Genomic DNA, 22,497 nt, shown 5'->3' with positions numbered 1-22,497 from the left:
ATGACTCGCTGTTATAGATGACTGGGAGGGTATCGCCTTTCAGCAGCGCGTGATTGATATTAGCTCCTCGGGGGAAATTGCTACTGTCCATTGCCAAGTTGTTGGCCGACACCCGGGCACAAAGCGAGGTGGAGAGATAAAGTGCTGTGGTGGCATCGCACGTGACCCCATTCTGCCTCCCGCTCACTTCCCTCTTTCTTCAGGGACCACTTGTCCCAGTTTTTATCTCCTCGCTGGAAGATTTGTGATGGTTTGTTTGCTCTCTCTCACTCTGTCCCTCCCCAAACACAGACGTGAGGAGGAGGACGATCTACGAGTACCACCGCGTGGAGCTGACGAAGACGAAGATCACTAATTCTACCGCCGTAGAAATGATGCCGTTACCCAGTAAGGAGAATTTATTGGAACAGCTTTTGGTGCAGTCATAACACTAGTAGAGGCACCTAAGTGTGACTCGATCAATGAGACTCTGCCAGCGAACGGCGTCTGAGCTGTTTGTTGGTTTGGCTGTTTGGGATCTGACCTGTTTGCTCTCTCTCTCCTCTCCAGCCTGTCTCCAGTTCACCAGCTGCAGCTCCTGCATCTCCTCACAGATCAACTTCAACTGCAGCTGGTGTCATCGCCTCAACAGGTTCGATATGCAGATGCTGTTAATCTCTTTTAACTCCTTCTACACCAACACATTCTCTCAACTTGAGTCATTATTGACTTATCTGCATATTATTTATTTAATGGATTGGTTTAGTCTATGACGTGTCAGACACATCTGAAACAGAGAAAACAAGGAAATCAGATAGATTCTGTGAATTTAAGCAGATCAACTAATCAGTCATTTGACTAATTGTTTCAGCCCGAGTTCTCACATCTCTTAATTTGGATTTAAATGTTACATTTAATCTGACATTAAATGAAATGTTCTCAAAGTTATACTTTCACGTTCTTAAAAATACAATGTTTATTGGCAAGTTCTGCATATTTAAGTTTCTAGTCTTGTGTTTGCGTACTTTCAAAGAAAATCTCTCCCTGCTGGTGTGCAGACAGTCTGCAGACATCTCATGCAAACAGTATGAGGATGAAATATTCATTTTTGGTTGTTTTGTGTGATTTAATGAACTTAGGCAAAGCTATTGTTGTTTTCCTCTCTTACCATCACAATAACTATTCATACTCTATTCAGTAAATGAAAAGTGTTTCATATTTTCAGCTCTGCAGCAGCTTATTGTAACTTCCATTCAATTCACACCTGTTCTGTGGACCTCTGGTCTCCTATTGATCTTGTCGCCCCCCCCCCCCCCCCCCCCCCCCCCCCCCCCCCCCCCCCCCCCCGTCTCCCTGCACTTCAAACAACAGCAAATATTTGAGTTGCTATAGAAGTGTTAGCGTTCCTCCCCAGAATCTCCTGACGGCTGAAATGCGAGACCGCCGTCGGTTCTGTTTTGTTGGCGAGGAAAGTTCTGAGTTAAAAATAGGAGGAGGGAGGAAAATAATTTATGGAGAGTTGGCAGAGTTGTGTTATCATCCGCACACGTTGAGAAAGTCTCACCTCCCGAGCCAGCAGATGTTCACTGTCCTGGTAAATGTCTCGCCTGCATCGCTTGGAATATTTTGTTCTTCTTGTTGTTGTTTTTTCAGTCCGACTCGGAGGCAGCCACCATCGCTCCTCTTTGTATGTCGCTCGTGCATCAAATATTAATCTGCCACTTTTATATTTTGGACTCATCATTTATTCCGCCCGTTATGTGGTTGACTGGAGACGTGTGTGGCTCCTCTGCTGTGTCCGTAGAGATTTCTTCTGTTTTGTCTTTGAAGGGTTTCGGGTTTGACTTTCCCGCTGCTCTGCATGTTTCATTTATTTTTTTCCTTTGACGGGGACAAACTCATTTACAGTGCAGCGACATGAGGAAGTGTTTTTCCTCGCAGCGTGTTACGGCCTCTGTGGCGAGATGCCGCGTGCCCGTGGCACCGATCTCATTAAGCTTCATTTTAATTAGTTTTCTAACTGTGTTAATATCTGACTGTTCGGTGTGACTCTGCCCTCTGGATCCTTAAGCCACTTCCTTTGAAAGAGCCAAACACGCTTTAAACGCCTGCTAATTAGAAACAGTGGCGGCCTCGTTGGCGGCGGGTTAATGGAAGCCGCTGACATTTTAAGAGAACAGCCTTAATGAACTTCTCTCGGTGAAGTGCGCGGCGCCCCTCTCATGCTAAGCTCCGGGCTACGTCAGTTAGCTGAGGCTGATGTACGCAGCTCGTGTTCAGGCAGGTCAATAAAGCATGGCTGAAACCCCAGGGAGCCGTGAGAGCCCTTTCAGCCCGACGCTCGTGTGTGTGTGGAGGAGAAGCAGGGATGTGGCGGGCATCACAAATGCAGCTCATTGAAAATGAATGGCTGGTAAGGAGATGAATATGGAGTTTTAATGCGTCTTAGTCTCCCAGCAAACTGTTATTGCATCATTTATGTTGCGAAATAGCATAATTACAGGCTCACAAATCGGTCGGGCTGCAACAACAGCAGATAAGTCCAGGGTGAAAGAAGTATTCACATCCTTTATTTACTATATTAAACATTTCCTTTACAAATAAAGGTTCTGCATTCAAATTAAAAGTTAGTATTATCAGCAAAATGTACGTAAATGGCTGATTTTGATACTGTTGAAGTTAAAGGATTATTGTCACTGAAGCAGTGTATTTGTTTTCTCTGGTCATCTTATCCACTATATTAAACGTCCAGTGTGTAAGTGACCATGGTTTTGACATTCAACAGTTAGTACATTGTAGTAAATCACATGGATTAGAACTTGAAGTACACCCATGTACTGGGTTATTCACCAGTGATAACAAAGAATAACTACTTGTTTGTTTTCCATTAATCTTCTGTGGCATCGGAAGAAGTGGGATTGAAACCCAATAATAAAATCTATCCATCCTGCGACGCCTGTGGGAGACTCGGAGAAAAGAATCGTTCTCCCTCATGGATTCATTTATATTCAAATGAAGCACCTCAGTGCATTTCTAATTAAAAGCACCGTGGCTGGCTGCATTCGATGGCAACTGGCTGGGACCGATGCCATTGAGGGGAAACAAAACACGAGCTCCCTTCAGGGACAGGTTAGACCAAACATGTCGGTGATATTGTGTCTCACTCCGCTTCGCTCTCCTCCCTCTTTGGAGGGGTGAAAGGCAGTCGGGGGAAAATGGGGAGGATTAAGCGGAGGAATCTGTCTCGGCTGATTGAGCAGATGAGGCTGAAGTTTTCGGTGGGGGGGCAATAAAAAGGAATGGGATGATCAGAGAGGGAGAAAGATGAAAATGGACTCCCTCGCATAAAGTCATTACCATAACCTTATGTTGGGTAGAGAAATGTGGCCTGCTGGGGGGGGGGGGGGGGGGGGGGGGGGGTAGAATTGGACTGGACTCATTCTGTCCTCACAGCACAGATGCGAGGACTCGATTTAAACCGCTGGATCGTGAGTCGGTCATAGGTTGTTTTTATTTACCCACCTACAGTGAGAAATAATCAGCAGACCACCGAAAGCTTTCAAAAACGCACTTTGTTAGCCAGAGCCTGGTGTGAGAGTGGCGACTGCTTTGCATGCTAACTCGTCCGGCCAGATGGGAGACTGTTTGTGGCCAAGGGCCGAGACGGACCAAATGCGAGTTCACCAGTGGGTGAGTTATAATTTTGATCCGTTTACAGCACGGAGGATTAGCAGCTGCCGCCTCGATTACCGTCTGGCTTTTTGAGGTGATTAGAAGTCTCGCACCACGATGCACAGTCTTCCAAGGCCCCGTGACCCACTGACTTCCCCCCCCCCCCCACACGGATCCTACATCTTCACGCTGTGCGAAGCTGCTCACGCTCCTCGGATCCAGACGCTGTGCAGATGTTTTAAAGCAACACTATGCTGCTTTTTGCAAACATGCAAACATGCTTAAGTTTGCATGTTCTTGTTTCTATGTAGCTTTGGTGAGCGGGTACGATCTCCTGTGAGTAGTGCGTAATTGACGTGTGGCTGCAGAGGGCGCTGTTGTTCAGTAAAAGTGACATATTGTTAAAGTCTAAGTTTATACTGGGGTTGTGTGTTGTGTTTGTCATTTGATGTCCATGTTCCCCAGAATGAAGAATGAACTGTAGTTACTTCAATGATCCTTAGAAATTTTATAAGGTCAAGATTATTTGTCCAAAACTTCAGTTTACGACCAAAAACCTTTAAAACCAATGGAACTCCCATCACCTCCACTGTTGTTTGTGCTTAGTGGTAATTGGCTTAAAGCTCCACTCTGACAGTGGTTTCCTCTTCCCCCAGATGTTCCAGTGGCTTCGACCGCCATCGGCAGGACTGGGTGGACAACAGCTGTCCCGATGAGGTGAGTGTTCCAGATGTGTGATGACCAGAGGGATTTCATCCAGCTTGCTAATGGTGATAAACACGTGTATGTGTGTGTTTGGAGCTTCCTGGATGATAAATGCCGTCGGCTGTAGCGCACTGGGAGAACATTCACATGTTGTCCCTGCATAATTACTTTTCCTTTGGAAAGAGAGCATACACTTGAGACATTTGTCATCTTTCAGACCAAGGACAAGATGTGCGACATCATCGACACGACGTACCTCTACCCCTTCACCACCACTGTTGTCGCCAAAACAACGTCCAGGAGCAGCGAGGCCACTTCAGGCCGGGACAGGCCCTCCACCACCCACCCTCCCACCAGTGTCCCCACTGAAGGTAAAGTAGAGAGCGGAGCTGGAACAATGCCACGGTGCACAGCGTGTCAGAGCCCAGAGCTTTCTTTAAACTACTAATGGACACTCTGCCCGGGCAGAATGCTAAATGAAGTGCCTTTGCTGTAACTGTTCTTTATTGGTATTGATGCGTTTCCTCTTTTACAACCTGAACAAGACACTTGTCTCTTTTGGGGAGAGCGTCCCTCCAGCTCTCCACTTAAGATAAAAAAGAAATGATTCCAGATGGCAGGCAGCGGAGCAAAGTGCAGCAGCTGCGTTTGTACCCACTTTTTAAACAATGCAGATAGAATCAGGACAAATCTTACTGGTCCAAAATATATGGACCCACACAAATCTGTGATTATGTTGTTTGGCTCTGCTGGTTCCACATCAGTCTTTTGTTTAATGACATCTTCTTCTCCCAGAACCTTCATTCTCTGACGATGAGGCTTTCCCTTTTTTATTTTGAGGGATGAATAGTCAATAGTAATAGTAGTTTAATAGTAAATCACATCAAGTATTTAGTACAGTACAGTGCAGCATACGTAGAAATAGGAACATATTAAAATACACAAAGCACCAAAAATATAAAACAAAATATCGTTATGTTAGCCTTATGCTCACAAGTGCCAAATGGTAAATGTAAAACTACAACTCTGTCTTCCCCAAGTCTGACCACAAACTTAAAGAAAAACTTTCTTGCTTTTTGTTTCATTGGTGATTCCCTAAAGGTTAAATAAAAATCCCAAATCTGTCACATATGTTTTCAACCAAGCTATTACAGTAGATATGTATCCAAAGATAAAACACTTCATGCGTCAGTCCTGATGTGCTTCACTTCTTCTTCCTCTGCGTTCAGTTTCCCCTCCTCACACAGCAGAGGTCTGGCAGGTCGTGCTCTTTTGATATTGCGCTGTAAAGTCTGAAGCACATGATTCACTGCACCCCAGCAGGAGCCTAACCCCGGACCATACTGCAGCATAATCTCAGCATCATCTGATGCAAATCCTCTTGGAACAGGAGCAGACGGAATGCTTCTGCTGATGATAGGAAAACCACCAAGGTGTCCTCTAAAGTTTGTTTACTTCCATTCCTTTTTTTCCCTCTGTCTCTGGAGAAGTAAAAAGCTACAAGCAGGCTGGATTTATTGTGCCCATTTTGACCTCATTCTACTTTTTATGGCTTTTTGGGAACCGTTATTGAGTCGATGGGCATTTTATCTTAATCAGCTCCAGATGTGATGCAGCTGAATCAAAATGAAATGAAGGAGCCAGCTAACGACTCAGGTTCTGTCAGATAACGTCAAGTCACTGTGTGTCAATTGCAGACTGTATATAAAGATGGATGACATGACTGCTGCACCAAAGTGAAGCCAAACCTCTTTTTCGCCACCTGGTGGCTGGCTGCAGTACATGTCGTAAAATCCTTCCTCCATGTTAGTGGATGGGACATAGACCAGACTACACATTTAAGTTATGAAACCCACAATTCAATTCTTCTACTCATTGCATCTCAGGTTACTTTCAAAATGATGATTTCCATAAAAATGCTCCTGAAAATGTGATTTGTGAAGAGACTGTTTTGTGCAGAGTTGCTGTGTCTGCAGTGTTCCACTCCACACTCCACCTCCATTGTTGAGCTTTCTAAAGCCTCCTACGTTCAGGCCTCGGTTATCCATTATTTCATTTTCCCAAAAAGGCATTTACTTCCAGCACTAACTGAGGCAGGAGCCAGCGTTTTTCTCTAATGCACCTCCGTCGTGGGGGCTGTGTGTTTGAATGGACACTCCATCGCAGCTGGGTTTCTCGGTGGACCGCTGTGATGGGGATGGAGGCGGTGAGTTTGGAGAGGGCTGTGAAAGCTGTCCAGCTGTGAGGCAAAACACGACAAGTCGTCTTACACATCAAACCAGGGTGTGGTGAGAGGAGTCAAATGTCTTTGGTGTGTGTGGGTGTGTAGAGGAGATCTAGGGGTCGTACTGTGGTATTTGTTGGGAAGCAAACACAGAGAAACTCCCGACTGTTGACACACACAGAGGATCAGTTTTCCTTCAGCGGTATCTTCAGCTGCAGGGGTCGAAGGTCAGGTTAGAGTGCAGGCTGGGTGGCTCATGCTCTCGCCGTCAACCTGCAGCTGGATGGGAAATAAAGTTGAAGAGACAAGAAAAGAAGATTGTATCTGTGTTGGTGTTTGGGGGAGAAAACGTATGATGTCTTTTCTTTCGGGATTGGATAACACGACAGTCCTGCAGTAAATTCTTGTAAATTATAATGTTCAGTTTGGGTTGAAACAATTTCTGTAAAATAAGTTTTCTTATTGGCAAATATAAATGCAGATAACAATATGTCAGTGAAAGGCTCATATCGGCCAATCAATACATTTTTTTGAACGATGAGATACAGATAATTAAGCACTTAAGATTGATTTTATTAATTTCTAGTATAAACCTAAATACAGGTATTTCCAGGACAAAATAAGCAGGTACAGACATGCTTCTTTTCCTTGAACATAAATTAGGGTCTTCACTACAGTGTGATTGACTAAACTTTATGCTCTACATCTCACTTAATGATTCGTTCAGACGCCAAAAATGTGTCTGCCTTTGCTCCTTTTGAAAAGTGAAATAGAAATAAATCATTCAGTGAAATCTCTCTGTGTGTGTGTATGTGCTGAATTTGCATAATGTGAATCCTATGGCTCGCGTGAACGCCCGCTACCCTTCAAGAAGTGGGTCACGCCACATTTCCATATCTCGCACGTATAGTTAACCCCAGACTCCTCGAGTGTGTTGAATTATGTATACCACGCCATTATATTCAAAGCATGCATTTTTAATCAGGTTGTAAGTATAGTAAATTAAATGTTGAAAGGAAGACGGTTCACTAATGAAAGAAGCTTAATCTCGTTACGGGACCTTCGGGGGATTGTTTATTTAGTCAGACCGTCGAAAAACAAACTACAAAGAGAAATATTGATCACTGTGTCTGACGCTCGTGTCTGTTTCTGTCTCTGTCTCCGCAGATGATACGAAGATCGCTCTGCATCTCCGAGACAACCAGGGTAGGTCTGTTTGTGTGCGTGTGTGTGTGTGTGTGTGTCTTGTTTTGTTTGCATCATTAAGGTATTGGTCCCTGATTGCTTTTTGATCTTTTTGGAGGACGTGTGGTTTAATCAGCTGATAAACTTAGTCCAGCAGTCGACTCTCACGCTTTACTTTGCTCTCAGGGTCAATTACAGTGTCTGGGACTGTGTGAGGTAAAAGCAGGAGGAGAGCGGAGTCTTTCCTTTGTTTAAAATGTTTTTCTTAAAGACACAAAGGCAACATGTAAAGAAGTTCTTATCATTAAGAAAGTTATTTTCTTGTAAGACAGAGAACAAGTTAGCTGTACAAATCACTTAAACGTTAAAATGTGGCCTTTTAAATGCAACTTATCATGAACCAATACATGTTTCTCGACATCTAGGAGAGAAGGAAACTTAATGCTACTTGTTTTATATAGAGAATTTTTGTTATATAAGAATGAGGTCAAAATATCTGAAATTAAAACCTCTTTGATTGTAAATGTAGTAATATTTTGTAAATTTGAAAAACAAATCTATATATGTATTCATTTGTATAGTCTAGTGTATATGAATACAATACGTTTAGAGAAAGAATTTCATTTGTTATCATAGTTGCTTGTTTTTAAGTGGTTAAACTGATATCACTTTATTTTTTCTTTATGAGTTGCTGATGCTCGACATCATCGAATAGGGATCCTAAAAAAATCCACAAAAATCAATATTAATTTGGCAGATTAATGAAAATGCCACAAAGTATCACCTACCTGCCACAACAAATGTAGTGTTTTCAGTTCTATGGAGCAACAAATTGCTTCAGTTACTAAAATGTGCAAAACATCCCGTGCTGTGATTTCCAATTCTATCAGTTTGTTTTGGAGACGGCCTCCCAAATATTTGGTTTCCTGCCTGAGAGGAATCGTAAATCTGCAGCTTCCATCTCACTTTCATTACACCGACGCTGCATGTGTCCCATCACTTGAGTGAACCCGTGTCGGTGCCTGGCACTGTGATGATATCTCTCTGAATTTCGTTCCCTATGTATCAAACTGTTTTTCAACACATATCAGGAAATAACCTTATTCAAGGTGAAAAGTAAGTTACACTTCAACGCCATTTGACCTTGGACGCGGTAGGAAATGCCGGTGAGGTGAATACAGCTGAAATAGGATTGAACCCCCCTTGTCTCAGGAGGTGTCTACTCAACACCACCGATCTGCAGCATCTATTTCTACAGAGGCTGAGTTATACTGTCGGTCCACTAAGTTTCTGTTGTTGGCCTCCTCAAACCCATTATAGCCGAGTAGGAGAACAGCTGAGAACGGCTGTGGAGCTGAAAAACAAAAGTTTGGCTGCATTTCCACTGCTCTCATTTGTCCCCTCCAAATAATCTCTAATGCATTGTATTGCTGTCGAAGAGCTCTGCTGTCCATCAGTGTTTACCCAGTCTCCTCAGGTTTGAACCGTAAGGACAAAGCCGGTGGAGACAAATTCAGGACAGTTAGCGGAGGACAGTGTTGAATTTCATCAGCCCACTCTGCCCCGGGGGGTCTACAGAGACCTCCCACTGGATGTTTAGCTGCCGGGCTGTTGACTCCTCATTGTCTCTGTATCTCCGCTGTGTTTCATCATGTCCCCCCCCCCGCTAACCTAGGAACGCCGCAGACTTAACAGCGTGTCACATTGTTTGTGCTTCCAGCTCCTCGAGAGATGACTCACGGTCTCTGTAGCTCTGACATATAAACACGGGAAAAATGTCTTTCTGAGAAAAATAAATATAAAGTACCCTCCTCAGACTGTGAGCACGAGGATTACACACAGCAAGGAAAATGTCACCGTGTCCTTTTCTCTGTTGTTCAAGTTCTCTGAAAAGTAGGACTGAGTTTTCATCACTTGTACTTCAAAGGGTTTTGGGGTTGGGGGGTGGGATTGTCTCCAGGTCAGCAGCGAATCACAGGGCGGACAGAAGCCGTTTTCAGACTTGAACTCCAGAAAATGTCCGAACAGTTGGGTCTGAGCATTTTCCAGAGTTTGCCTTTATCACATGAAGAACGCAGCAGGAGATTGTCGGGTCAGATGCGATCCACTGCGAAAATCTATTTTTGTTTATAGCACATGGACACTTGGCTATTATTGCTAAAAGCTCTCGCATCTCTCAGCATCTTCTACGTGTCTGGTTCCTCTTTTTCATCCTAGAATGTTGTTGTTTTTCCAGTTCTGCATCCATCGCATGTTAGAAACTTCATTCTCTGGACATTTTCCTATTTTACTAAAGGGGCTGGAAGGAAAAGTTCCAGAAAAAGTCTGGAGCAACTGACTCGGACATTTGCGTTCTCTCTCTTATCTTTGCTGGAAATCAATGAGGCGGTGGGCTGGGGGGGGGGGGGGGGGCTGATTGGCTGACGAGCGCGGCGTTGGCTACAGCTGATAATTAAAGATGGGGAGGAGTCTGGGGAGAGGTTAGAATCTGCAGCCTGATGAACGGAACTGTGCTGAACCTGCTGTAAATCTGCAGGACGAGCAGAATCCATGGTGTTGGTATCAGAATAACTTCATTAGTTCTCCTCCGCTATGATCCGTGTTTCTCTGCTGGGATCTGTCGACACTGTGAACACTTTCTCTTTGTAGTTTCTTTCTCTATCGCAGGAGAAATAGTGTTCTCTCCGTAGATGCAAACAGAGATTACCAACAGGTTACAGGACGTTCTTATCACCTTCAAAAGAACTCAACAGCACCTGCTGGGTGGCTCCAGCACTGTGGAGCAGACAAAGTGCTTTAAAGTGTGGACTTCCAGGGCGCGCTGAAGGACGGGCTCATTATGCAGTCGCTACATACAAACCTCTTCAGTGAGCAGCACCGTGACTGGAGGCTACGACATTATCTATAGGCCGGCTTCCTGCTCCTATCAGGACCATACGCCGCTAACCTTGGCGTGGGATTACCTCTTCTGCGAGGGAGGGGAGAGGCGCATGAATACACAAACAGAGGAGAGCTAAAGACTCCATTTAAATCTAAAACCTTGAATCCTCTCTCAAATTGAAGGGAAATCACTGAATTTGACCCCATTAAATCCACTGAAAATGAGTGTACATTTGTAACATGGGAGGATTTACAGTAGAAATGTCACTGTTTATCTCTTGAGATCAAATATCTGTCCTTTTTTTTTTATTTGGTGACATTTAGAAAAACTCTGACAACAATTATCCCCATTTTAAAGAGCAGGAAATAGGTGAATTGTGACTGCCCCCTGCTGGTCAACAATGAAACCACATTTTTCTTTTTAACCAATAACCTAGTATTAAAGCAACGTGAGCAAAGTTATTTAAGTTTATCAAATATTACTAACATTATATACCTCATGTCATATTTATTTTTTCAGCTGAGAGTGCTGTGGGCAGGAAGCCTGGTACACACCCTCTGCACACCGGCCTGATCCTCGGTATCCTGCTGGTGATGCTCGTCATGATTGCTGGTGTCCTGATCACCGTCTACATCTACCATCACCCCACCTCCGCCGCCAGCCTCTTCCTCATCGAGGTGCGTAGCGCGACACTGTAGCTGTTCTCGTGCTTTCATTCTTGTCACCTTCTCTTTCCAAGGTCAGGGATGGACTTTAAATTGCTGTGTCAGCTATCAGAGAATGTCACCAGACGGTCTCAGCTCCCACCTTTAACCTTGATGACACTCTGACCTTTATTGCATTTATTGACACTCTGACCTGCATTACATTACACTGATTCTCTCCTCCCCCCCCCCCTCTTGCAGAGACGCCCGAGCAGGTGGCCGGCCATGAAGTTCCGCCGGGGGTCAGGTCACCCGGCCTACGCGGAGGTGGAGCCGGTGGGCGGCCAGGAGAAGGACGGCTTCATCGAGTCCGAGCAGTGCTGAGGGGGAGGTGGGGGTGTCCGCATCCCTGCTGCCTCCCCCCACCCCTCCTCCCCGTGCCAGCCCTCCTCCTCCTCACCAGGACCCTCCAGGATCTGCCCGTCACCTGGGGAGCTCGGCGTGGACTCGCTTAGACTTCACGTACCGGCCCATTGAGCGCTAGATGAGACGGGATGCAGCAGCCGCTAACACGGGCGAGCGAGAAAACCCTGAAAGCCGATCCAGACAGACGTATTGCTAGGAACCGGCAGACGGAGGGAACAGCGTCCACGTCACCACCTCGGTCACCATTGGTCCAGAGTTTCTACAGCTGCTGTCACGTTGCCATGGAGAGTTTATACGGCCTGGCTGCTGCTGGCGTGTGTGATGAGGGGGGGGGGGGAGCAGGGTGAATTATACAATATCTATATTTTCTGAAACAATTACAGAGTATGTGAACAGAGATTTTCCACTTTATTGTCGGTGGGGTTATACAGTATAGGCCTTTGTATATCCATCAGGGTTTCTCCTCTTTTCTTTTTCTTCTCTCAGTCTGTTGTTTTCACAGGGGTTGGCACATGTATCTGTACAGACCGTCTGTATTGCTTTTTCAATACAACAGCAGGCGTAATTGACTTTTCCACAGGCCGAGGCCGCGGGTGCGTGATGCGACACGAGCTGAACCTCCCGTCAGAGAGAAGCTCTGAAACACCTCGTGATGTTCGGCTGGTTTCATTTTACTGACAAATTAAGTGTAAGATGTTTTTTTGTTTTTGTTGTTCACTGAGATTATGTCGGTGGGGTTTCCTTTTTTGAGTGGGTGATGGGCACTCTCTTTCCTTCTCTCTATTTTGATTGGTTGTTTGATTCCTTTTGTCATTGACACCATTTTAGTTTTCATTTTTCTGCGTTTTTGTTTAGTTTTTTCTCATCACTGCCGTGCCATTTTCTTTCCCTGATGAGGGTTTGCACATTTTTTCCCATGCACATTTCTTTTTTTTTCTCATTTGACATGTGGTACTAATGCAAAATTGCAAGACAGGCGCTTGTGAGTGTGAATATATTTTCTAAGGTGTAAGTGTGTGTGTGTGTGTGAGTGTGTGTGAATGCAGAAGAGAGCGGTTTACACAAGAGACTGGATATCCACCTGCTTTACGGGTGCGTATGTTTGAGCTGGCTCTGCACACTTGATTCTTATTGATTTGAATCTTAAGTATCTGGATACAGTGGAGTTTTCTTGATTTTTTTTTTTTCACAGTGTAGTTTCCTTTTACAAGTTTGTTGCCAGCATAACCAGTTGTGTGTCCATGTTTAACAATCACGAGCAACTCATCAATACAAACACATACATGTACATACCAAGGCCAAAACATTTGCAGATTCAGGTAATCCATGGCAAACATTTGTAGAATAGCAGTAATAGTACTGAAGAACTTTATTTTTTATGAGTGGCCTTTCTTTCTGTACTTTTTTTACCTAAATGTGAATATTGTTCCAATCGTTTCTGTCACCGATCAAAACTCGAGGCTTCTGACTGAGCAAATTCAAACTCTCATTTCTACTGTTAGACATTATTTTTTAAGACAAAATCCTGTTTTACACCAATGATTGTAGACTCATCTTACCGACGCCATCGATATCCTGGAATCCTACTGAAAAATGAAACGTGCAATATCACCCCTGTTCAGTTTGACACTGAAATTGCACCTGGATATTTTTTTATTTTATTCTATTCACACTTTGTCACCATCACATTGAGACCAAAGACTAATCAGCATCTGAGCGTTTTATTTTCCAGTATTTACCTCAGTCTCCCCTCGGCGCCACCTCATTACCCAGAATACCACCAGACACATCATACAGCCCAGTGGTGGTAAACAGCTGCCATTGACTATGTTGTTCCTCTAAAACCCTCCCACCAACAGTGATCGTCCAATCAGCTTTGGAGTGCGTCATCAGTTACGAATGTAACACAACCTGTTGAGTCTCTAAAATATAATTAACCTGAAACATTTAAAAGATATTTCAAAACACTTGCAATTGTCCGTGCTGTGTTTTCAGAATCCCTTCAAAATGTGGAGTTATAACAAAGACAAAAATGTACCTGTTTTCCAAACTGCACCTCTGTTAATTAAAACAAAGATGGTGGCTACCCCCAAGGTGGGCTCATCACTTTTATCATGCAGCAGGTGGAATATTTTCCTTACAACCGGTTAGAAGAGTTCTTATATTCTGAAAACAGCATCAGAACAGCAGCAAGATCTTGTTAAACCAAGAGCGTATGATATGCCAGGCAAAATTTAATTACCTTTGCCAGACCAGTCGGTTAATGAGTCTTCATCCTGAAAGCCTTTCAGCTTATGCTAATTAAAGAAAATGGACAAAGGACGTCTAAAAAGGAACGAAATAACTTTTGTTTTTATTATAGGCTGCTTCTAATATGAGGACCAACTGCCCCAGTTTTGCTTCTTTGGGAGTTGGAAACATTAGTAGGACAAAGACAGTTTTCTTTCTATTTTGGCACAAAGCCTGTTGTCTGAAATCAATGAGACATTGTTTGACAAATTAATTAAAAAAAGTTAAACAGGTAAATCTGCCAGCATGATCGTTTCAAAAATAAAACATGGCATCGATCACGTGATGTACGTTGGAGAACAGAAAGCTTGACAAGCATAGCAACAGTAACCAAGGAGGCGTGGCTTGGCTGGAGGCAGCCTCCCATCAGAACCTATGATCTAAATGTGATGAGAGCCTTTAATCCTCGCTACACACCCAAAGATACACAAGCGCCACAATGTCTGAATACCAAATCAATGACTCGCTGGCTGTGTTCATTCATCAAACCTACCCCTCCGTCATAACTCTCACTGGTGTCGGCCTGAGAGGACAAACCTCTGCTTTTTAAACCATATATTTGATGACTCCTCATAACTTCCTGCAGCGTCCAGGAGAGAACTGATGGTTTCATTTATCAAGCCACTGCCTACAGATATTTTTTAAAGGAGACATATGATGCTTTTTCAGTGTTTCTTTCCTCCGGTGGGTTATATCGTTTTTTTTTTGTCATCCCCTAACAAATTTTACCAATCAGAGCAGACTGGGATAAATTGGGTGGGGTCCTTAAAGAAACAGGAGCTAAAACCAAGTGTTGCAGACAGAGGCTGAAGAGAGGAGCTGCAGAAATGGGACAGAATGAAGAAGATTATGTTTTCTGAACATTAGAGCATATTAACCTTTTCAATTAATAACCCAAATTTAATTAATGAACCTGAACATGCACATAACGTGTCTCCTTTAAAATATTGTCAGATTCTAACCATGTGAAGAAATGCTCTCTGCAGATGCTCGGAACATCTGTTGTGTGTTGAAGTGTGATTCTAACCGTTCTCAAAGTGCAGGCTGACGATCTGATTTGTTCGAGTCCAAAACACTTGCGCAACAGGAGGTTGTCGAGCAGCAGAAACCATCACTCGACTAATTGCTTCCACTCCCACTTTCCCAAAGTGTCGTTTTAGATGATGACGAGTGCTGTTGTTGCCATGGGTAACTGCTGTGTGCCGTTCTTCATCCTCAGACTCATGGGTTGGGTTGAATGACGATGGCTCGAGCTGAATGTGAAGAGCTCGGTGTGAAGAAATGAGAATTGGAATTTTTTTTTTCTCCCTGGCTTTGTTTTGTATATGTTATTATGGCGATCCACAGCACACAATAAAACCACACAGTATCATGGCTGTCTGTAATTTCTGTAACTACTGTTGTTTTGATTACATTTAAGATAATAAACAATGTTGTTAAAAAGTCACAATTGTGTAAAAATGCTTGTGTTGGAGATTTAGATAGTATTTCTGGATTGTATAAGCACTTTAAAAAACAAACAAATAATCCCCTTTCTTGGCTTGATTTATCATCAACTGAAAATATAACAGCGTAACAATGAGTATCTGGAAAAGTGAAATTCTTATGCATTATTCTGGCTTAAATACTACCACAATATATTTGATTTAAATAATGCAAAAATCCTAAAATAGTATTTTGGTACAGATTAAGTTCTGGTTCTAGTTGGCAGTTGGTGTCACGTAGCCTTTTTCTGTTTCAAAATGTCTCTTTATATCATCTACGTTACAACCAAGTGAGTGCAATGACACCATGGTCGCAAATTCCTTTAAGAGACCCAATGACACACCCTCTTTGACAAAAGCATCATAACCTGGGAAGTCGGTTTGGTTCGATGTAGGGGCCCTGAAGTCCCTTTTGCCTGGGGCCCCCAATGTCCCAAGAGACGGCCCTGATGATCTGTATCAGCGCTGACAGGGAGCATAGCTGTCTTGTTTACATGAAATCCCTGGATCAGGTAGATAGGGGAGCTGCTTTTCCCTGAAGATGGAGGAGAAAGAGCTCCACACCAAGCTGAATAAACAAGACGGGGAGGAGAGATGGAGCAGAGCTCAGCAAACTGGGTAAAAAAAAGAAAGAAAGGCGTGACGGAGGAATGAGGAAGGAGGGATGAATACTAACCGAGCCGGGCAGAGCTCTCAGACCTCGTTACTGAACACGAGACAAAACTGGTTCAGTGGCATGAAGGACAAAGGGAGAATGGAACTTCTGTAATGTTTGGGACTAGTTTAAAACTCAGGAAGTAATGAAGTGAAACACAAGCACTGCACATTTTGTCTATAAACAATAATAAGCGGGTGTTAATCGTCGCACACTGAGCTCGTACATAATCACAAATCAACTTGATGAATGTATTGTAGGGAAGGTCATACCAGTGATGTGAATCATGCAGCTGCTGTAAACTCCACCATCCTCTGTGACCTGATGCCTTACTGCCACATAGTGGTCAAACTACTGAATGTCCCAACTGCAGGAAATAAATGAGATGATTCATATATTTAGTTTTTGCTGCTTTATTTTATTAATATTTGCTTTAAAACGCAAATGTGAGGATTTAATTATTTATCTTTAAGTCAAATACGATAATTTGAATTCAAATCTTGTGTGTCAGGGCTCTGAGAACGGACGATGGGCATTTTTCATTTTTCAACATGTACATTAAATGATTAATACATCAATCAAGAAAACAATTGGAAGATTAAGCGATAATGAAAATAATTCCCAGTGAGACTTATGGCGATCTAACCTATTTAAAATGATTATTTTGAACCTATTAAACCAAAATTTAACAAATTAAAGTTGATTCTCAAGAGAGGAAATCTTCATTTGCCAAGTATTCAAAGAACAGACTCAATTGACAGTGGATCAAAATATACATTTATTTGAAGCTGACAGACAGAAATAACAAATGCAGCATTTAGTGAAATAAAGCCAGTTCATTTTCCATCACAACGTTTCAGCCAATAAGACGCGTAACAGGCCCAAACAAACGATACAGCAAAGGCCCAGAGAGGTTACTGGGTTCTGCTCATGAATTTCTGAAGAGTAACTTGATTCTTGTGCTGGACTCAGAGTGACGCAGCACAGGAGGAAGATAAAACAGGGTCGATGCTTCAGGAGAAAAAGGTTTTAGAAGAAACTAAATCACCGCTGCAAACAACACAAATACAAAGATGGTTGTATTATGTTGTAAGTCTCAGAGCAGATATGTGTCAGCGTCTCAAATACAATATACATGTTGGCCAAATCCAGATTCTTATCTTTTTTTTTTGTCCAATGCTGCAAAGTGACATTTAACCAGATACAGTCTGCAATTTGTCATTGAAGTGTTTAAATCAACCCCCTCGATCTAAAGTAATGAGTGAACAGTAGGTTAGTTTCCTTTCTTTCTGTATCAAATGTCAACACACACACAGCAGTATTTACCCACGCTAGGTGAAACAGCCAAAGTGCATTCATGAATATCCACTTTACTCTGTTATGAATATAAATACGTTCCCACAAAAGACTAACAGCTGCTTAGAAGGAGCAGAGCTACGTTATCTGAAGGATTCCTACAATTAAAAGGTTTTTAAGTCAGTTGTTGACTCTCAGAGCTTTGCTAGTTCTTTACCCCAGAGGGATTAAAAAGGTCCATATTCGATTGTCAGAGTGAAAACCAGTGGATCTAACTCCTGAGAGACATTTGTGATATTTACAAAGAACAAACGACTGAAGGCAAACATTTCCAACCAGGATCTGTGGATCTCAGTCACCCTAGTTAACTATAATAAAAACAATCAGAGTATTCAGGAGAATAAAAGGGAAATATCCTCAGATATATAAGTGAGTATATGTGAACCGATCTGTGGTAGAGGGATATGAAAGGCAAGGGTTCAACACTGTGTACTCCTGCTTTGGCTCAGTGATGCTGGGCGACTGCTATGTGGGTCCCTTATGAACTGAGCTGGTTTGAGGCCCAACAAAAGGCAGGACTGGAGACATGCCACTGGGTCACACGCCACTGGTTTACTGCACGGTTACCTTTTTACTGTTTTGCTGTACTGAGACTCACAAACTCCTCCTCATGCAATGTTGGAGTGTGTCCAGAGCAGCTGACTGTTCTCTGTCAGGAGGAGCCATCATTTTCTCCAAAAGTGCTAAATTCATCTATGCACAGCTGTAGTGACTTTTAACCTGAATATTCCACTGAATTAATAAAAATTTTGAGCATCTGTTTTGAGGGCCACAGTGAAGCATCTGATCCTCAAACATATCCCTCTGCCAAAAAGTGATATAAACATCTGAACTTCTAAAAACACAACTTGAAGGCAACAGACAAAAAATCAGTAACTGCTCTAGTGCTAAATTCATAACTGTCCACTGAGAGTGCAATGAATGTGTTGCATAGGAATATAAATTTAACAGTTTGGTCACAACAAATAGGAATCATTAAAAAAGCCACTCCCTCAACAGTCATTGACAGAATATAACAGAAAGAATTTAGTAGTGCAGTTCTGCCACTGGTCACCATGACTCAGGAGTGCACACAATGGTGGTGGTTACCCACTGTAGGTAACAGCCTGTACTGCCTTAGTCCCATCACACAAAGACATTATAACAAACCGACAAACATCCTCCATGCTAACAAATAAAATCATGGGAGAGTATAAATAAATGGACAGCATTAGAAAGGGCTTTTATGTTGAAAAGGCCTCCCACACCATCACATTGAGAAGATGCAACGTCACAAAGAATGCACACAGCTAAAACACACACTAACACGTCAGATTTAAAAAAAATAACTTAAATAAATCACATTGGTTTGTACATTCAGTAACATTTCAGCCAATTACCCTTTCCCCCTCTCGTCAAATACGCAGTGAAGCTGAGGCTCCGTTAGTCGTGGTTTAGAGGGTCCATCAGTCGAGAGAGTGTGGTTAATCTAGAATTAGACACAGTGCGTTATTAATAGGGCTCTGTCATACATGCATTTAGCTAAAGTACTGTGACGTCACTAAAATAGCAGTGTGAGAACGGAAGGGATGATGCTCTGTTTGTTTTCTTGGTGTGTTTACTTTGGGTTGCTATGGAGACAGGAGGAGTAAATGGCAAGCCGACTGATTCAAGGGTGTGAGGACAATGTTAGGAAAGAAGCTGATGAAATCTCATGTGTATCAGCCTGGAATTAAAAACTAAATACATCTACGTTAAAAAGGCCCCATCATCAAAAGACACGTTTACTTCCTTAAAGAAGCAATACTCCTTGTATTTATAACGACACTGGACTAATTGTGAAAGAGGTGAGTCATGCTCACCTGACCTGTCTTTTAGCTCGCTTTGCTGTTATGGTTCACGCTCACACCTTTCACTGTGTTGTTTACAGCAGCAGTGAATAAACGCACTGTTCAACATAGAGCCCGACAACAGCGCTGAACGCAGAGTGACTACTGGCTAGAAGTTTGCTGATAAGTTTGCCGTATCAACCTAAAGGGCGATAATATGTCCGTGTTGTTTTCACATCTCGTTCCCGCCGCGTCAAAGGAGCTAAAACAATCAGCTGTTGCAGGTTTAATGTGACGTTTTTGTCTGTTGAAACAGGACGTTGTGTAGGGAGATAAAGCAACACACTGGTGAATCACTGTGATATTGGAGTTTTTGTTTACTTTAAATTCCAGGAAGATGAAGTCTTGTGTTCATTACACAAGGTCTTCAATTATCAGAAATGTCCTAAAAGAAACTCACAGCATGTAAAGCTTCATGGTGAGCCAGATATGATTTTATGTTAACTGGCTGCATCAATGTTTGTCAATATGACAACTACTGGCAAATTTAAAAAAACAGCCGACATCAGCAAATTCTTTGCTGCCAGTGTCACGCCTCTGAATCCAACTCGTCTTGTGTTAGTGATAGATAGCAATAGAATGATTAGGATAATTTTATGTTTGACTAACAGAGCCAAGAGTGTCTGAGAAGCCGTTTGAAATTCACTGCCAAGCCGAGACTGGAAACTTGAAGGAGATCAAATTTGGGTGGAGGGATGAGGAAGAAGATACGATGTGTCTGTTGAATAGGAAGTTCATGTATTTTGGGGGAACAAACAAGAGGAGACATGGCAGACTAAGTCTCATAGTAAATACAAAATTGTGCCAATATGGCAAAATGCCAGACCTCAGTTGTCGGTGCAGATAAACGCTCTTCTGCTCCTTATTTGGTGTTTAATTGTGGTTTGCAAATCAGCTTTGAGGTCTATTACCGCCACCGAGAGGAGATATGAAACCAATTTAAACATTTTCCAACAACCCATCCCTTCACATCACTCACTGGAAAGTGGATCCACCTCCATGGCTTTGGACAAACTCAGTGCAGAGTTCTGTTTGGGTCTCGCCCCCAGCTCCCGCATGTCCCTGGCTGGGTTCTGGTTCTCCTCCAGTGGTTTCTTCTCTTCCTCCGCCTCCTCCTGGCTGTAGTATCCCCCTTCCTCTGCCACCATCTTCTCCACCTTCTCCAGCAGGCGTCCTACCTGCGGATGCTCCCCGTATATGCTGTTGTTTATGACAAAGTACCTTCGCTTGCACTTTTCCAGCACCCACTGCAGATCCTTGCCCTCCCTGCGGATGTACCTCTCGATTGAAATCTTCCTTAACACCTCCGCCCACGTGAAAACCACAATCGTATGCTTCCACACATGCTCCCCGAAGAGGCTCACGTGCTCCTCGATGCGTGTACGGTCCACCTCTGTGAACATGCCCACGGGGATGACGAGCAGGAAGGCATGTGGACCTGGAGGCGACAGAGTTGCTCCTCTTACTAGCTCCTCTTTATAGGAGGGGGGGGTGTCCTGCGCAGAGAACCACCCCGGAGTGTCCACCACAATCACCTCCCGCCCCAGCACCTCAGTCTGCCTCTTCACACAGAACTCCGCCGCTCGCTCCAGGCGAAATTCCTCTCGGCCTATGATGGTATTTCCCGTCAGGCTCTTTCCCGGCCATCTCCAGCCCAGCACCACCAGTCGGACCTCCGGAAGGCGGATGGCTGCCTGGGCCGCAGCTGCTTTCTTTTTTGCCTCCTCTTCTGGTCCTGGGGCATCTCCGGCTGAAATTAAATTAAATTCAAACAAGTCAGAGTTGGGATGAGGGCTACAAACAATGAGTATATGTATTTAAATATTTACATTTGTGAAGATTAGACCAATTAATCTTTTTAATTTGCTTAAAACAACATTTAAACAGGGAAATCATCTATTAATAATGTCCTTACATCAGATTTACATCTTTTAATGTGTCTCGTACCTTTTTTGCCAGCACAAAATTCATATTGTAGTTAAATTAAGCAATAATAAAGCAAATACCTATTATTTTCTGTATCAATTCATTTGCTGACAATTTTCTCAATTAAGTGAATTAAGAGAGGAAAGAGAAATGTGAAGTTTGTATTAAATTAAACCAGTTAGTGAAACACATTAATAATAATTCATTTTAAGTTGAGACCTTAGCTTCCAAATGAAAAGTAGTGGAAAGTAACTACACACTTATACTCAAGTACTGAACTTAGGTACAATTTAGAAGTACAGTACACAGGCAAATATTGTACTTTATACCATCTTAAGTTACTTTACAGATTAAAATACCATGATATAATCAATCAATAGACTATTAGAAGTATAATTATGGGTTAATAAACCCCTGTATTGACTGATTCCTCATCACAAGCTGTTATTAACGAGCACGAAGAGGTCAAACCTGTTTCATAACAAAGCGACAGGAACTTAAATGTCCGGTAAGTTTCCCTCTGACGTTTCTTACGTGTGAAACGTGTCACACTCCGCTGGTTTGACCGTAAGCTAACTTCGCGCTAAGTTTAATAGCCGCAGAAATTAGCCTTATTGTCCCAAAGGCTCCAAACTAAGCTCCGTGTTTGAGGAGATGAAGATGTCCCTGTCTCACCTGTTGTGTGTTGAGGTCTGATCGCGTCCATGTTGTGTTTTATCGCAGGTTTGTGGTGTGTGTTTCAGGCGTAATTGTTGGTCTTCGAGCGGCGGCAGGACTTCTTCCTCCTGGAGAAGTAACAAGCTCACCGGAACGTAGACACTACAGCCTTCCGGGGGGATTTCACAATAAAAGCACGGCAAACCCGGATGTGAGAAAGTTCCGCCACAGCAGAAAAGTGACAGTTCGAATAAAAAGATATAAAACAATCACATTGTTTTTTAAAATCACAATACCTGAGATTGTGACTACATTTGGGACTCAAGCCTATTATATAAAAAGTCATACTGCAAATACAATAACTACTTACATTACTGCCTATGTTATCTTGACTTGATTTTATATTTTCTGTATCTCTAGCCTTGTATTTTAGGTTTTACTCATGCATTTTTTAAATACACTTACCTCTGATGTTCCAATGCACAACTTTGTATAGCTTTGGTTGTTTATCTTTACATCTGTATTTATATTTGGCTTCAATACTCT

The 22,497-nt window shown here is 42.9% G+C and overlaps 2 protein-coding genes across 2 annotated transcripts in view; one reads left to right on the top strand and one right to left on the bottom strand.

Moving 5' to 3' along the window:
- plxdc2 (plexin domain containing 2) overlaps positions 1–14,017 on the top strand; it is a 73,069-nt gene extending 59,052 nt beyond the window's left edge. The window contains exons 8-14 of the mRNA XM_034572647.1: positions 292–387; positions 550–631; positions 4,308–4,368; positions 4,574–4,727; positions 7,748–7,786; positions 11,166–11,323; positions 11,552–14,017. Coding sequence (XP_034428538.1) covers positions 292–387; positions 550–631; positions 4,308–4,368; positions 4,574–4,727; positions 7,748–7,786; positions 11,166–11,323; positions 11,552–11,674 — 713 coding nt within the window. The 3' untranslated portion in view covers positions 11,675–14,017. The remainder of the gene's footprint in view (positions 1–291; positions 388–549; positions 632–4,307; positions 4,369–4,573; positions 4,728–7,747; positions 7,787–11,165; positions 11,324–11,551) is intronic.
- A 6,023-nt stretch (positions 14,018–20,040) lies between these two features.
- On the bottom strand, positions 20,041–22,111 carry LOC117754024 (GTPase IMAP family member 9). Its single transcript, XM_034572652.1, has 2 exons — positions 21,970–22,111; positions 20,041–21,118 (listed from the first exon to the last, which is right to left on the bottom strand). Exons 1-2 carry the CDS (start codon positions 21,998–22,000, stop codon positions 20,340–20,342), a joined length of 810 nt encoding a protein of 269 aa, XP_034428543.1. The 5' UTR covers positions 22,001–22,111; the 3' UTR covers positions 20,041–20,339.
- Positions 22,112–22,497: the final 386 nt, after the last annotated feature.

This window comes from Hippoglossus hippoglossus, chromosome 20 (genome assembly GCF_009819705.1).
Source record: "Hippoglossus hippoglossus isolate fHipHip1 chromosome 20, fHipHip1.pri, whole genome shotgun sequence".
In the NCBI taxonomy this organism is placed as follows: Eukaryota; Metazoa; Chordata; class Actinopteri; order Pleuronectiformes; family Pleuronectidae; genus Hippoglossus; species Hippoglossus hippoglossus.
The sequence above is the reverse complement of the archived record's forward strand: the minus strand, read 5'-3'. Positions and strand labels throughout refer to the sequence as shown.